The following is a 15,968-nucleotide window of genomic DNA, read 5'->3' as shown; positions in this document are numbered from 1 at the left end:
AGGGATCAAATGGGAGACACATTACAGAGAGAAGCCCCCAGGCCTGGTGGGTGGAGGTAGCACAGAGTCTAGAATGATGACATTTGTCCCTGCCACGACTGGTGGCGGAACGGCTGATGGTGGAGGGGAATCCCTTAGCACATTAGCAAGTGTGAGGACAGGGGCCAGCACCGCGCGCCTGTTCACCCCTGTGGGCTGTGACTAGCCGTGTGTGAAGAGCAGTCCTTTCTACTTAGTGCCAGCATCTGCTTCACGTCAGGTTCTCTAAGGGTCTGAGCCCCCTCCTTTAATCCCCTTGTCTGTGAAAGTAACTGAGAGGAAGCAGTGTGGCCTCCCCATCTTCCCCATTTTTCATTGTTATTTTGTGACCCAGAATTGACATGCCAGGGTTTTTGTTAATGTTTAGGTGATTAAGGAAAATCCCAGTTTCTCTTGGCTTCGGTATTTCTGTGCCTTGTTTTCTTCCTCCTAATTTTTTGTAGATTGGTGACATCTTCGCCTTATGATGTGTTATTTTTGTATCTTTCCTAAATTTGAATGTGTTAGCATAGAATTATGGTACAACATCTGTCTTTGCGATAGCGGGAGGTAGAGCAAACATATGAGAACTGTTAAAATTGGGATTTCGTTATAGTGTCTTATATTTCATAGAACATAACCTCATTGCTATCATTCCAAACGGCAGAACCCATAAGATTGCCCTTGTATTGTAGCTGATACATCAAACAGTCTCAGATTACAAATTATTATTTTAGTTTGTAACCTGTTTGTTCTATTTTAATTCTAAAAACAGAATGTATTCTTCTCCTTCACCATCTCTCCCTTACCACCCCTTCCAGATCTGCTTCCTAATTTTGTCTGAACTCATCGATAAATGGTTTATAAGGCACTTAAAAGGGTGGGCTGACTGTGGCGGGGCAGGGCCTGGTCTTGTTGAGGTTTCTCCCCACACCTCAGGAGAGCATCTGGCATATAGGTCTACATACATATTTGATGAACACATTAGCAGCTGTACCTTGTAGATAGTTAAAAATAATAAATTACATGACTAATTTACATTTTCATTATCTCCTTTTAAAATGATCTAAAACTTGTACTTGGACAAAACCAGCTAATTAGGCACATTTTTTAAAAGAGAAAAGTGCCTTTCAAACCTGGGTACAATTGAAGTCTCCAGAGAAAAAGTCTAATACCTCCATGTGATACCTTTGTCACAGTTTAAAAACAACAACACAAGTCCAGCTGGTGTAGCTCAGTGGTTGAGTGTCAACCCAGGAACCAAGAGGTCACCGGTTCGATTCCCAGTCAGGACACATGCCCGAGTTTCCAGCTCAATCCCTAGTATGGGGTGTGCAGGATGCAGCCAGTCAATGATGTTTCTCTCTCTCTCTCTCTCTCTCTCTCTCTCTCCCTCTCCCTCTCCCTCTCCCTCCCTCCCCCCTTCCTCCCTCCCTCTCTCTCCTCTCCCTTCCTCACTCTCTAAAAATCAATTTAAACAAAAACGTTAAAAAGAAAAAAACAATAACAAAAACACACACAAAACAGATACTTGTTTCCCCACAGTGTGAAAGTGTGATTCAGTAACTGTGATTTAGTTGTTCAGTGGCTGGGGTGTACTCTTGGCTACTTGGAATGAGTCTCATTATTTGGTATATAATATACCTCAGAAAATCTTTTCTTTAATTGCATTTGAAGCGGAAATCAATAACACTTTTTTTCTCCTTCTTTAGGGCCAAAGCATGTTGTTGTTAGGTTTGTGGTGAAATTCTTTCCACCTGACCACACGCAACTCCAAGAAGAACTCACAAGGTTAGTGGTTGGCTGTTTATTGCAATGGGGTGCCGAGGAGAAGCGAAAGTTAATGTTCTGAGTCCATTTGATCAACATTTTCTCCAAGTCTACTTAACCAGCATCCACTCTGTGCTTAACAGTTTAACCTCCCCATTCCAGTTATGCTTACAAACATGGGGGCAGGCAAGCACCACGTTTTCCCTAACGCCTGGTTTCTACACTTGATCTTAGCCAAAAGGCCAAGAAGTGATGAAATCTTGTTTCTTCAAGGCTGTGATATGAGAAGTGGATCAGACTTGCCCTGTTACTGCCATAGTTTCCCTCTTTATCTATGTTATCATCAGATGGTTTTGGAAAGTGAATCCCTCCTGGGAAGCCAAGATGTTATCTCAGAGTTTCTCCTCATCGCTGCCCTGGGTGGGTGGACAGGAACTGTGGTCAGTTTCTTTGGCAGCTTGGCCAAGTGGGAGAAGCGTGAACCTCGGTCGGGCCTGGCTTGGGTGTCAGTCCTGCCTTTGGTAGCTGCGTGACTGGCCAGTTACTTGGTCCCTCTGCGCCTGTCTCAATTCCTCTGTGTCCATGTGACTGTAAGGCTGGCCTGGCTGTGGTTATTTTGGGGATAAGCATTTTTACACATCAAATGGCTGGAACCCAGGGGGGACGCCGTGGATGGTAACCATTACCATCACCATCATTGTCATCATCATCAGTATTACCACTTACTTTATCATTTGTGGCGAACACATGGGTTTCTAAAGGAGGTCAGAGCCCAGTGGGAACACGTGAAGATAAAATGCCTCCCTTTTCAGTATACTCCCTTTGAGTACACTAGTCTGACCAGCCAAATTCTTGCCACATTGCCTTTTAAGACATAATTGTTTCAGACCAAGGCTATGGCACCTTTCTCATCCTCTTATCCCGGATACAGAGCACAATATCTTGGGTGGCTGACCATCATTTAAGAAAGGGATGAAGATATCCAGTCAAAAGGATTTATGAAGTGTGTACACTGTGTGCAAGCATTGTTCTAGGCACTGGGGATATAGTGATGAAAAAACAAGTCTGCCTCTCATGGGAACAGACAAATCTATTAAATAAACAAACAAAAAAATCAGATAATGGTAGGGCTCTTTATTTAGGTCATTGAAGTAGGATGATGGCAGAGAAGGTGACTGGGTGATGATTTTAGATTGGTTAGTCTGGGGTGCCTCTCTGAAGAAATAACGAGGATCTGTCAGTCATTTTCAGAGGGAGACCTTCCCAGTAGGCAGTGCCCAAGGCAGGAACAAGTGACAGGTGTCAGTCAAAAACATGCTCCGCATGGCAGGAACGGTGAGAGCGAAGTGCAGTGAGTTGGGACAGAGGCCCGAATGTCCTTACTGTTGAAAGACTAGTTGCCATGTGGATGATGTGGGGAGGATGACAGCAGGGAATCCAGTGAGGAAGCAATTGCCATCTTCCAGCCTGAGATGGTGGTGGCAGAGGAGGCGGTAGGGGTGGAAATGGAGATGTGTGGCTGCATTTGCAGTACTTGCTGGAGGTGGGTGGGGTCCATCCATCTGGGTGACGTGTTGGGGACGGAGACTGAGGGTAGGAGAGGGAATGCTTAGATTTGACTGAAGCAACTGGCTGGGTGTTGGTGATGAATAAATGGAATGGGTGGAGGGAAATAGAGGTTTGGGAGTGAAGGGAGTCAGGAGCTTGCTTCTGCAAGGCTGTGTTTGAGACACTTACTCGACATCACGTGGATGCATCAGGAAGGGCATTGGGTGCATGGATTCCAGCGAGAGGTGAAGGCGTTGTGTTTGTGAATGAGTCACCACTGCTTGTTTGCCTCCACTTACAATCCTCCCATCGATGAAGCGGTTAGAGGCGGCTGGGAACTGCAGAAGCCATCGGCCTCTGGGAACTGCAGTTTGCCAGAACGCTGAAGTAGAGGGGCAGCTGGAGCTACTACACCCAACTGCACAAGACAGAGGGGCTGATGACAAGTCTTCATGTGGTGTCATTATTGGGGCTACTGTGTCTCCGTTTCTGGGGCCAGCCTTCCTGTCGTGGGAACATGCATTGCTCCAAGCTCAGAATATTGAAATAAGTCTGCGGGCGAGTCCAGCTGTTGGTCAGCCGTGTGGATTTTCCTCTCGCGTCCCACTGGGGCTCTATCCTGCTTAGGAACTTGGCAGCATAAATTCATTTTCCCCCACTTTTCCTCCCCGTTCTACTTTGCAATGAGTTTTGCACCTTTTCCATTTTTTATGACTCATTGCCTTTAGAGGTTTGTAGTTTTCTTCCGTTCTGGTCCTTGTTATAAAATTCCATGCAACTAGTTACCCTCGGGCCAAGTGCACCCGGTGTCTTGCCAGCTGCTGTGGCCGATCTGGCAACTCCCCCACGTGACACAGCTCAGCTGGATGCAGAGGGTTTGAGTATTTGTTGTCTGGCTCCCAGTGTTAATTGATATTTTAAAAATCTTTCCTGAAGAGAGAATTCTTTGGGTTCAAGGGTGAATAAAATTGCTATGAAACTTAGAAGCTCCTCATCACTTTCTCCACTTTGTCACGAGGTATAACTAGAAGAGGACCTCCCAGATCCAATACACTGACTTCCACACTCTCAACGTCCCGTGTAAGCAAAAGTGGAATGATGTAACCATTGAGATTCCAGGGACTTTTCTGTAGCAGATGGCAGTGAGGAGGGGCTTAGGAGAAGGTCTGCGTGGACAGTGCTTATTTAGACGAGGGATGTGTGGAAAAGAGAGACAGAGACGGGCCTGCAAGGCTGTATAGACTCTAAGTGACTCTAGCTCCGTGGTTAATTCTTCAGGCTTCCAGGAGCAGTTTTCTGCTCCCCACTAATATAGATGGAAGATTACATTGCACTTGATGGTTAAACAGGAAGCTGTCTAATTATCGGACTGCACTTGTGGTAAAACCCTGTCCTATGGACAAAAGGAGAAAATCACCGACTTTTAGGTATAGTTTTAAAAGCTAGAGTGAGCTCTTTGGGAAATAAGTCACCAGGCTTTCTTACTGCAGAGCTCGGAGTCACTTTTCTGATGCTAATGAGTTTAGGCACACTTCCCACTGGGCATCCCATCGTCAGTCAAATCTAATGGTGAGAGACCCTATCGGAACTTGCTGCTGTGCAAGGTCTGCTGAAGGGTGTTTCTTAGGCTGGCAGAGAAATTGGACATGACACTGAAGAGGAAAAAGAATCAGACTTCCCAAATGAAATAAATGGAAATGGACATGTGTAAAACCAGTCATCCTGCCCTAGCTGGTTTGGCTCAATGGATAGAGTGTCGGCCTGCAAACTGGAGGGTCCCGGATTTGATTCCAGTCAAGGGCACATGCCCCGTTGTGGGCTTGATCCCCAGTAGGGGGCGTGCAGGCGATCGGTGATTCTCTCTCTTCATTGATGCTTCTGTCTCTCCCTCTCTGAAATCAATAAAAATATATTTAAATAAATAAAAATAAAAGCAGGCATCCGATGGGTGTGATTTGCAGTCCCAGGAAGCGAAGCCCTTCTTGACTAGTTCTCCCACTATCATCTCCTTCCTCCTCCCATCCTAAAGCCAGTCCATTTCCTTTTGAGTGCTTTTTTAAAAAATATATTGTTATGGATTTCAGAGAGGAAGGGAGAGGGAGAGAGAGAAACATCAATGATGAGAGAGAATCATGGATTGGCTGCCTCCTGCATGCCCCACCCTGGAGATCAAGCTCGCAACTTGGGCATGTGCCCTGATCTGGAATCAAACTGTGACCTCCTGGTTCATAGGTCAACGCTCAACCACTGAGCCACACCGGCTGGGCCCTTTTGAGTGCTTTGAGCATTTTCCTTGTGTTTGCTGGTTTAATTTTATTTAGTGCCTACTGAGTACACCTTAGCCGTTAGCTCATGAATTTGGTTGGAATCGCTTTAGATTATAGTTGTTGCCGAATCTCTAAAGTTAGATTGCAGCCAGGGTGCTCTATTTACAGCTGTCATCCGGAAATCAGTCCCCAGGAAAGTCTCTCGAATTACCAGGGCCTTGGGACAGAAAGGTCTGCTTACTTAGGGTGACAAGTCTTCCTGCAGTCTTCATCATCACACTGCCCTCTAACTAAGTGTGTGATCTTTCAGACCCTCTGCCACCTTGAGCCCACAGACACTATCTCCAAAGGCCCCTGAAGCCCGCCACACTCTGAATCCCTCCCTGTGAGCACAGGACCCCATGCTGGAATTTGAGATGCTAAAATGTTCCGAATGTAATGTTTGTAAAGCATAAAGCCCTCCTGCTTATTTTAAAATGACCATATAGGCGAGAATTAGAGCCTGTAGCTCTAAGAAGTGTTGGGCTCAAAAGACAATAACCACTACCTAATGCAGAAAGATGGTCTGTACTGCCTCTCATATAAACCTGTATGTTGATGTTTGTTGTTTTATATTCTCTGCCCTTCTTCTCTTGGACTTCCCTGAGGGGGGGGGGGGGGGGCGGGGGCGGGAAGAGAACAGAGAAAACACAATTAACTGGCAGATATATGAGTGATTTAGTTTTGTTTTCAGCTTTTGTTCTGTTTTTGATGGTTACAGAATTGCGCCTTGTTTTTTAGTTCTTAATAATGGAACTTTTTAAATGACTTAAAGAAGATTAGTTTTGTTTTATTAAAAAAGTTGCTAACATTCATTGACTGTTTTTATTTTAGTCACTGTGGTTTCCATGTATTATTGCATTTGATGGCAACCTGTGGTTGTTCTTGTTAAAGCCTTTTTTTAACAAAATTAAACATAAAGTTTCGTTATTACAAAAGTAATGTACAGTGTAGAAAGTTAGAATATGCAGATAAACAAGACTAAGAAGATAAAAATACTGTATTCCTGTTGCCCAGAGATTACTATTAACACATCAGTGTGCCTTCCTTTCTGATTTTTTCCCTATGCACCTCCCCCGCCCCCATGCCATTCATACATGCTTATTCTAAATGAAATTCACTGAAGGACCACACATTGCGTCTGGTTATCGTGTCCTTGGACCTCAAGATACCATCTTGGTAGAGAAACTGGGCCAGTTGTACAACAGAATATCTTACCTCTTGTACTTTTTAGCTTATTCCTCTAGCCCAGTGGTTCTCAGCCTGTGGGTCTCGACCCCTTTGGAGGTCGAATGACCCTTTCACAGGAGTCACCTAAGACCATCCTGCATATCAGCTATTTACATTACGGTTCATAACAGTAGCAACATTACAGTTATGAAGTAGCAACGAAAATAATTTTATGGTTGGGTCACAACATGAGGAACTGTATTTAAAGGTCCAGAAGGTTGAGAACCACTGCTCTAGCTTCCGAATTTCCTGAAAACTGGTAGTTCTAAAGCCTTGACAGATACAAGTTAAACATTTTTGGCTAGAGTTCATCATAAGTAATGTCATGTGCTTCCTATATCATTAATGATGCTAAGATGGATCACTAGAGTGGTAGCATTCTAATCTTTCCATTATGAAGTAAGGTGCATGTTGCGTTGTCTATGCAAAAGTCCAGTTTCCTGAGTGGTTTTTACACCAATTAACAGTCCTTGTTAGAGTCAATAATTTCTTTAGAGGTGGTAGAATGGGGATCTTCTCATTCTGTTATTCCTGCTGCACCATTAGTTAGCATTCTTCTGTAAGATAAAACTTTGCCTCATCCACTTGGACTATCTGGACATAGTCCAAGTACCCTTCCTATGAGAGAGACAGATTACATGACCACTGTTTTGGTCATGGGTTACCAATTTTTGAATAAAGAATTGCTATAATAGTCTCTTCAAATTGGTGACACATTCTGTTTTTCCTTTTTTCTCTTTCTTTTTTTAGTATCGTTATATGAAATCTTGAACTTTCCATTCACTTTAATCATTCTTGTTGCTGCTCAAGCTGTTGCCACTTTGGCCAATGGATGCCCCTTCAATGCAACACATTTGTTTTGGGAAGCTGCCTTGCTTTCTAGCATAGCTAGATATTCCAGACTCATTTTGCACCTTCCCCTACCCCAGCCTGGAATATACATTTCTCTGTGTCCTTCTAAGGGGTAATTGGGTGGGAGCCAGAATCTGGTTTGTGTGGTAAGAGTTACCTCTGAGATGACAGTTTCTAGGCAGTGGGCAAAACTACTAAATGTCTTTTCTAAAAATGTATGAGTTCATACTGATATTTTCAAATCAATTTTAACATTGACTGTTTCCCCATAATTTCGTTGTTTTATAAATACCTCTTTTCTCTTTTGCCAAAAGTGTTTACTTGCTTTATCCTACAATATAAAGAAAAGAATTTCAAAATAAATTGATTTTTTTTTACATCTGAGAGCTGAAACTTATGGAAGTAGCTAAGTGAATATTGTACCAAAAAAAGATACCCTTGTCTTTCCATTTCCTGTTGCAAAGCTTTTAACTAACCATAATGAACTATTGTTATTGTCTGAGCCATAAAGCCATTTTTAGTATATTGTTCTGTGAAAAAAAGTTGTTTGCTTTACCTTGCAAAAATATATAGGGTGGTAAGTAATCGTCGTATATTTAACCACTGCTTCTCTCCATATAAAATGAAACGTATTACTCACTGCGTGAAAAGATTACAGCACGTGTCTCCCAGTCCTTCAGGGAGCTGTATTTACACGGCAGTCAGGGGCCTCAGAAATTAATTTCAGCCTCGCGGACTTTCTTTTCCTTGTTTTTTTTTGTACCTTTTCTTTAGTTGCTCACGGCGCGGACAGGTTGCCAGGGGTGAGCATGGCTTAGATGCCGGCCTTCCCCGCCCTCCATAGCTCATCTCTGTGTTGCTGACGCCCGTCTCTGTCTGTTTGTAGGTACCTGTTTGCTCTGCAAGTGAAGCAGGACCTGGCTCAGGGCAGGCTGACATGTAATGACACCAGCGCTGCCCTCTTGATCTCACACATTGTCCAATGTAAGTGCCGTCGGTTTCCTTTAGAAATCATGTTGGAAATAACACAGTGATCTGATTGGAAAGAAAATCAGCTCCACTAACAACAATAATAATGTCTTCATGTTCTTTTGCTGTTAGCCTGAGTGCGTGTGAGTGGAAAACAGTACTTCTAATTTCATTTAATATGCGTGTCCCCCAAACATTGACCCAGGAATTCTGTGTTCTGCTGTTTATCTACCCCTTTTCAAGGCCCAGTGCAATTGTTGACATCTCAGTTGTCTCAAAGGAGAAGCTTAGAGGGATGGGGGCCAAGTAGACTAAACTTGTTCTGTCCTTTATCATCAACTGGGACACAAGACATAAAACTGTCCAAGGCTTCACTTGTATTCTGCTCTCTAGAGTTCAGAACACATGAAGCTGGGCTGGATCTAGTGATACTTTTTTAAAAATCTGTACTAGAGTCCTAGCCATTTTGGCACAGTGGATAGAGCATCAGCCTGTGGACTGAAAGGTCCCAGGTTCAATTCCGATCCAGGACACATGTCCAAGTGTGGGCTCGATCCCTAATAGGGGGTGTGCAGGAGGCAGCTGATCAATGATTTTCTCTCATCATTGATGTTTCTATCTCTCTCTCACTCTCCATTCTTCTCTGAAATCAATAAAAATATGTTTAAAAAAATAAATTTAAAAAAAATAAATAAGATCCACACTAGAGGTCATTTTTCCATTGATTTTTACAGAGTGGAAGGGAGGTTGGGGGAGGAGAGACAGAGATAGAGTGAGAGCAAGAGCTAGAGAGAGAGAGAGAGAGAGAGAGAGAGAGAGAGAGAGAGAGAGAGAAGCATTGACCAGGGCTGGGGGTGGAACCACAACCAAAGTATGTGCCTTTGGGAATTGAACCCACAACCCTTCGGTCCACAGGTCAACATTCTAACCACTGAGCCAAACCCACCAGGGCTTGAAATGCAATATTTTAACTTTCGTAACCTAGACAAAAAATTAGATTGTGCTCATCCTGAGGCTTACTGACAGCCCACCTGAGCATTTTTTTTCCCTCTTGGCCAAAACAGAAGTTACTTGAATGGAATACACACTCGGTGTTTTGGGAAGGTAACTATGTATATAGACCAAGGCCAACATACATAAACACTAGTTTAAAAAAGTATTGTGCTAGCATTTTAAAATTTCCATTGTATATAAAGTAGTTCCATTTAATCAGCCCCATCCCATTCGATAGCTGCCCAGTTAATAAAACTTCTAAAAGTTTGTAGGAAATATCATTCCTAGTAGTCAACAAATTACCTTAGTCTAATATTATGAGGTGTTACTATAGACCATGCTTACCTTTCTTTTTTCCTTTTGGTATATGGGCATTATTGAATATCTACCAGATTTAGCAGAGAGATGTTTTCTTAGCAATTTGAAAAACTGATGTGAGAAAGAAGAACAACAAAAATAGGTGTCCTTTATTAAACCTTCCTGTGTTCCAGCACTGTGTGTAGTATCTCATTTCGTCCTCATAACAACTCTGTGAGATCAGTGCTATTATCATCTCCGTTTTTACAAATCAGGAAGCTTTGGCACAGAAAGTAACATACTAGAGGCTCTTGCCTGTTGTGTTTGGTCTTCCTTCTTCATATGGTAGTGGGGAGAGAAGGGTTTGAGTCAGGCAGACCTGATTTCTGTTAGTTGATTGATGATCCCGGCATGTTACTAAACTTCACCCCGCCCCCAACCTCTTATTTCCACCTCTTCTTTCTTTTGGAACGTGAAAATAATAAAACTTTTTCATAAGGCTGTGAAAATTAAATGCTAACACAAATGCCCAGTCCATGTTAGGTATTCGTACTCTCTATACTTCACTCACCTGCAGCCTCCCTTTTCAAACAATGGAGCATTTTTAAAAGGCTAAAGATTTATGCGATCTGAAGAGAAATCAGAGTATTGGAGCATTTTTAAGCAAAGCTTCCTTATTGGAATAGTCCTATCTAATAAAAGAGAAACATGGTAATTAGCGTACAACCGCTACCCTTCCCATTGGCTAATCAGGGAGATATGCAAATTAACTGCCAGCCAAGATGGTGGCCGGCAGCCAGGCAGCTGATGCAAACAGGGAGGCTTGTTTGCTTCAGTGACAGAGGGAGCCAAGCTTCCCCACCTGCCTTGCCGGCCTCTCAGCTGCACTCTAAGCAGCATTGTAACAAATATAGAAGCTAAACAAAACCCCAGGCTTCAGCCAGCAGGACCGCAACATTGTTTCAAATACAGAAGGGTAAACAAAGGCCAGAAACCCGCTTTCAGCAGCGGGGGGCCCCTTAGCTGGAGCCGAGCCTCAGAGCTAAAGCTGGCCCAGAATAAAAAAAAAGGAAAAAAGGACAGGTTGGGAGCTTCAGTCACCCACCAGCCTGAAAATGGCCCTCAGCCCCTCACCCAGGCTGGCCAGGCACCCCAGTGGGGACCCCCACCCTGAAGGGGGTGTGACCAGCTGCAAACAGCCCTAAGCCCCTCACCCAGGCTGGCCAGGCACCCAAGCGGGACCCCCACCCTGAAGGGGGTGTGACCAGATGCAAACAGCCATCATCCCCTCACCCAGGCTGGCCAGGCACCCAAGTGGGACCCCCATCCTGATCCAGGACACCCTTCAGGGCAAACCAGCCAGCCCCCACCCGTGCACCAGGCTTCTATCCTATATAGTAAAAGGGTAATATGCCTCCCAGCACCGGGATCAGCGTGACGGGGGCAGCGCCCAAACCCCCTGATTGCCCTGTGGCTGTGTGTGACAGGGGGCGTGGCCACAACCTCCCTATCCGCCCTGCTCTGTTCCTGACAGGTGGGAGCTCCTCAACCCCCTGATCAGCCCTGCTCTGTGCGTGACAGGGGGGAGCTCCCCAACCCCCTGATCGCCCTGGGGCTCTGTGTGTGACAGGGTGTGGCGCCCCAACCCTCTCCCCCATCGGCCCTGCCCTGAGTGTGACAGTGGCGGCACCCCAACCCCCTGATCCGCCCTGCTCTGTGTGTGACAGGGGGCGGTGCCCCAACTCCTTTATCGGCCCTGCTCTGTTCCTGACAGGTGGGAGCTCCTCAACCCCCTGATCGGCCCTGCTCTGTGCGTGACAGGGGGGAGCTCCCCAACCCCCTGATGGGCCCTGCTCTGTGCATGACAGGGGGGAGCTTCCCAACCCCCTGATGGGCCCTGCTTTGTGCGTGACGGGGGGAGCTCCTCAACCCACTGATTGGCCCTGCCCTGTGTGTGACAGGGTATGGAGCCCCAACCCCCCTGATGGGCCCTGCTCTGTGCATGATAGGGGGCAGTGCCCCAACCCCTTGATTGGCCCTGCTCTGTGCGTGACGGGCTGGCGCCGCAACCTCCCTATCGACCCTGCCTTGAGTGTGACGGGGCGGTGCCCCAACCCCCCAATCGGCCCTACCCTGAGCGTGCCTAGGGGTGGCATCGCAACCTCCCGATCCGCCCTGCTCTGTGCATGACAGGGGCGGCACCCCAACTCCCCAATCGGCCCTGCTCTGAGCCTGACCAGGGGCTGCACCTAGGGATTGAGCCTGCCCTCTGCCACCCGGGAGCAGGCCTAAGCCAGCAGGGCGTTATCTCCCGAGGGGTCCCAGACTGCAAGAAGGCACAGGCCAGGCTGAGGGACCTCCTCTCCCCCCCAAGTGCACAAATTTTTGTGCACCGGGCCTCTAGTAACTTTATAAAATGTTTATGATCCTGGGCTTTTCTTATTCCGGATGCCATTTAGTCTTGTGCCTGTTTGCTCCTCCTATGTTTCTTTCTTTGTAAAGCCAGTCAACACAGTAAATCTCACTCGCACAGATGGGAAGGGAGGTTCACCCGCACTCGGGAAACCAAGAAGAAGCTCAAAACTCCCCGAGAATCTTGATGTCTCCAGAGAAAATGAGATAGATTCAACAGTGTGCCTGCTATTTGCATACTGTTTGTTCACTAATGAGGCACACAATATTTTTATCATCTTATATTTTTAAAGCCCCATTTCTGCATTTTTAGGCAGCTCATGCACTTAGTCATAAAAGGAGAAATTTCACAATGCTCTGTGACTAGTAGGTCGATTAAAGTTATCGATGATGGCTCAGTGGTTGAGCATTGACTTATGAACCAGGAGGTCACAGTTCAATTCCCAGTCAGGGCACATGCCCAGGTTGCAGGTTGCAGGCTCAATTCCCAGTGTGGGGCATGCAGAAGGCATGATTCGCCCTCATCATCGCTGTTTTTCTCTCTCTCTCTCTCTCTCTCTCTCTCTCTCTCTCTCTCTCTCTCTCCTCCCCCCCCCCTCTGAAATCAATGCAAATATATATTTTTTTAAAAATTACTTTTGGTTATTTACATTATCTGTAAGGTACAAGGGGTCGACTCATCTCTCTTTTTCAAAAGCGACATTAATGCTGATGGGACAATTATATTGAGCTGTATGTTCATCTCAGGTGTATCTATATACACAATCTGAATTTTGTAAAAAAAATTTCCTCTTTTATTTGAACTCATGGAGTTTTCTTTCAGATAGTCTATAGTTTTTCATTTGTCACTGGCCTTATATAGCCACTTAATATTTCTAACTTTTAATTTTCTTTCATTTATTATGAATCAAGTAAGAGAAGCTGATGAAGAACCAATCACTAGATAGTCCTGATGCTAAAACTCCACTTGGGTAGCTTGGAGGGTGCATTTCAGGTTGGGTGTCTCCACGCTGAAGATAACACATGGCAAACGGTTTGTCCAGGCATGTCCTCATGAGATTTCATTTAGCAAACCACAGGTTTGGGTTGTTCTTGCTGTCCCTACTTTTTGCCATGAGTAAACTGCTATGGAATTTAGAATATGTGTAAGCAAATATGACATCTTGGCATAAAAATACTAAATCATTTCTTGAATATTTGTCAGCTTTTAAACACTCCACATATAAGGAGGAGCTTATTTCCGTATTTCAAAGAAGAGCACACTGGGGAGAAAGTGAATTTCTTAGTCCTGTATTGCCATTGCATTTTAGACAGGCAGTGAAAGGCAAAGGGATTTAAAAAACAAAAACAAAAGACCGTTAGGTGCATTGACCCTGTGGCCAAAGGAAAAACTGGAAGCCTTAATTCTTTTATTATATTGAATTAGGGAAAAGAATGTGTTATAAAATCCATATGCATTAAGAAGCCCAAACTTAAAGCTCACGAGAAATCAGGATTCAGGCGAGTCCCGCACATGCAGTCAGTCTGCATTATTCTACACGCAGTCTGTGTGCAAATTCACCTCCCTATAAAAGTTATTTGTAACCCCCAGATCAATACTTGTGGTGCTTTCGTGGTCACTGCAGACATATTCAAGATGGCGGAACGTTGGAGTCGTCCCACACACACATTCCAGGCTGAGGTCGGAAAAGGCAGCACTCTGCCTCCCTGTCTCAGCTCTCATTCCATAAATAGGGTGCCTCCAGCGGTCTGTTTGGTGCCACACTTTCGCATTTTTGTGCTTTTTGTTGGTGATCCCCCTGTTACAATGGTCCCCAAGTGCCATGTTGAATTGCTGCCTGGTGCTCCGAAGTGTAGGAAGGCTGAGATGTGCCTTCTGGAGAACATATGTGTGTCAGCTGAGCTTTGCTCAGGCATGAGTGACGGTGCTGTTGGCCGCAAGGTCCATGCTAATGAATTGAAAATGTATATAAAATATGATGACTTTCAACAGAAACATGCCAAACAAAATCAGTTGGCCAAAATGTCATTTTTTTCAAGAGTCTCACAGGACACTAACCCTGTATCTCTTCTGGGAGCAAGGGTTAGTATTTGCTAATTCAGTGTTCTCGGTGTCTTCATAGCACATACCTACTGTGAAGAATGAGAATGAACTGTACTTTCCTGAGGCCAGATAGAAGGAATTGCAGAAAAGTTAGTGCCACCATCATCAAGGCAGCCAGCAAGGATGGCAATGTGGCCAGAGAGGTCCCCCCACTTCTGCACTATGTTCTGTGAGGGAGGGTGGCAACTTTACTTTACCCAGGGAGGGAAACGAAGTCTAGGACAGGCAATTAGGAAATCGTGTTACTGATCTGTCATCGCAGCAGGAAGTGAGCGATTGATTCTCCCAGGGGATGCAAGGTGAGCTGGCACTGTTTTAGGCAGAGCAAATATTCCCAGTGGGTGAGGTTTATGGCAGCATCCTGCAGGAGTCCTGGAGGGGCACTGGCTAAAGTATGACAAGCTGCTTCACATGATGAAGTGGACGGTAGGTTTCATAGCAACAGTTCACTTGCTCTTACTCGGAACAGCTGGGCACTAGTCATTACGCTGCTGCTTCTTAAGCTTGTGACAGAGCACGTGAAACAAAGAAAAGGGCAGGCTGGGCCAGAGGCGTTAAACTGGTGTAGATGGAGTGGAGCTGTTGTTAAGGTACAATTATTATTTTAGAGCTCTATCCTGTTACAGCCATCCAGATTATAGCAATCTGAGGACTATGTTGAGGTTACATGAGAGAAAGATGCATCCTGTTTCTTGTAGATAAAAAATTTATAAGCTTTTATAGTCTGACCAGTCATTTCTTTTTTTTATAATATATTTTTATTTATTTCAGATAGGAAGGTATAGGGGGAGAGAGAGAGAAAAACATCAATGATGAGAGAGAATCATTGGCTGCCTCCTGCACGCCCTACAATTGAGCCCACAATCTGTTCATGTGCCCTGACCGGGAATCAAACCATCACCTCCTGGTTCATAGGTTGACGCTCAACCACTGAGCCATGCCGGCCGGCTGATCAATCATATCTGATAAGAGGACTACAAGAAATTTAGCAAGTAGTTATTTTTTTAAAAACCCAAATTAGATTCCATACCTTTATACCTATTTATAATAGTCTTTTTTCTACATGATAAAATGTTTGGGGTTTTCACTAACATGGTTATATTTAAGATGTTCAAAAGTTGATTTTATAAAATTCTGAAATTTGGGAGCTTCTTTAGAAGTCCTGGGTCATAAACTCTATGCCTTGACTTATTGCCTAGAAGAGAAAGAACCCCTAGTTGTGTGGGGAAGAAAGAAACCAACCCCAGGGAACATGGATGGCTAAGGATGGATAATTCTGAAGCTTTCTTTCCAGCTATTAGAGATGAGAAAGAGTGGAAACCATCTTTCTATGTTGGAGCAGTTGTTAAATATGTCCTCACGTCCATACTTCTGACATCTAGCCCTGATGGTACCCACCAGCTGGGATTGCCTACTGTTGGCGGCTAGCTTCCGATGTGCTAGCTGGGGAGTGTTCCACTGGGAATAGA

At 44.8% G+C, this 15,968-nt stretch overlaps 1 protein-coding gene across 4 annotated transcripts in view; it reads left to right on the top strand.

The window, feature by feature from the left end:
- FARP1 (FERM, ARH/RhoGEF and pleckstrin domain protein 1) overlaps positions 1-15,968 on the top strand; it is a 277,592-nt gene that overhangs the window by 196,709 nt on the left and 64,915 nt on the right. For all 4 annotated transcript variants that reach the window (XM_036296613.1, XM_036296615.1, XM_036296614.1 and 1 more), the window contains exons 5-6: positions 1,731-1,809; positions 8,611-8,708. In XM_036296613.1, coding sequence (XP_036152506.1) covers positions 1,731-1,809; positions 8,611-8,708 — 177 coding nt within the window. The remainder of the gene's footprint in view (positions 1-1,730; positions 1,810-8,610; positions 8,709-15,968) is intronic.

Source organism: Myotis myotis, unplaced genomic scaffold (assembly GCF_014108235.1).
Source record: "Myotis myotis isolate mMyoMyo1 unplaced genomic scaffold, mMyoMyo1.p scaffold_m19_p_3, whole genome shotgun sequence".
Classification (NCBI taxonomy): Eukaryota; Metazoa; Chordata; class Mammalia; order Chiroptera; family Vespertilionidae; genus Myotis; species Myotis myotis.
Note: the sequence above shows the minus strand (reverse complement) of the source record. Positions and strands in the feature narration are given on the sequence as shown.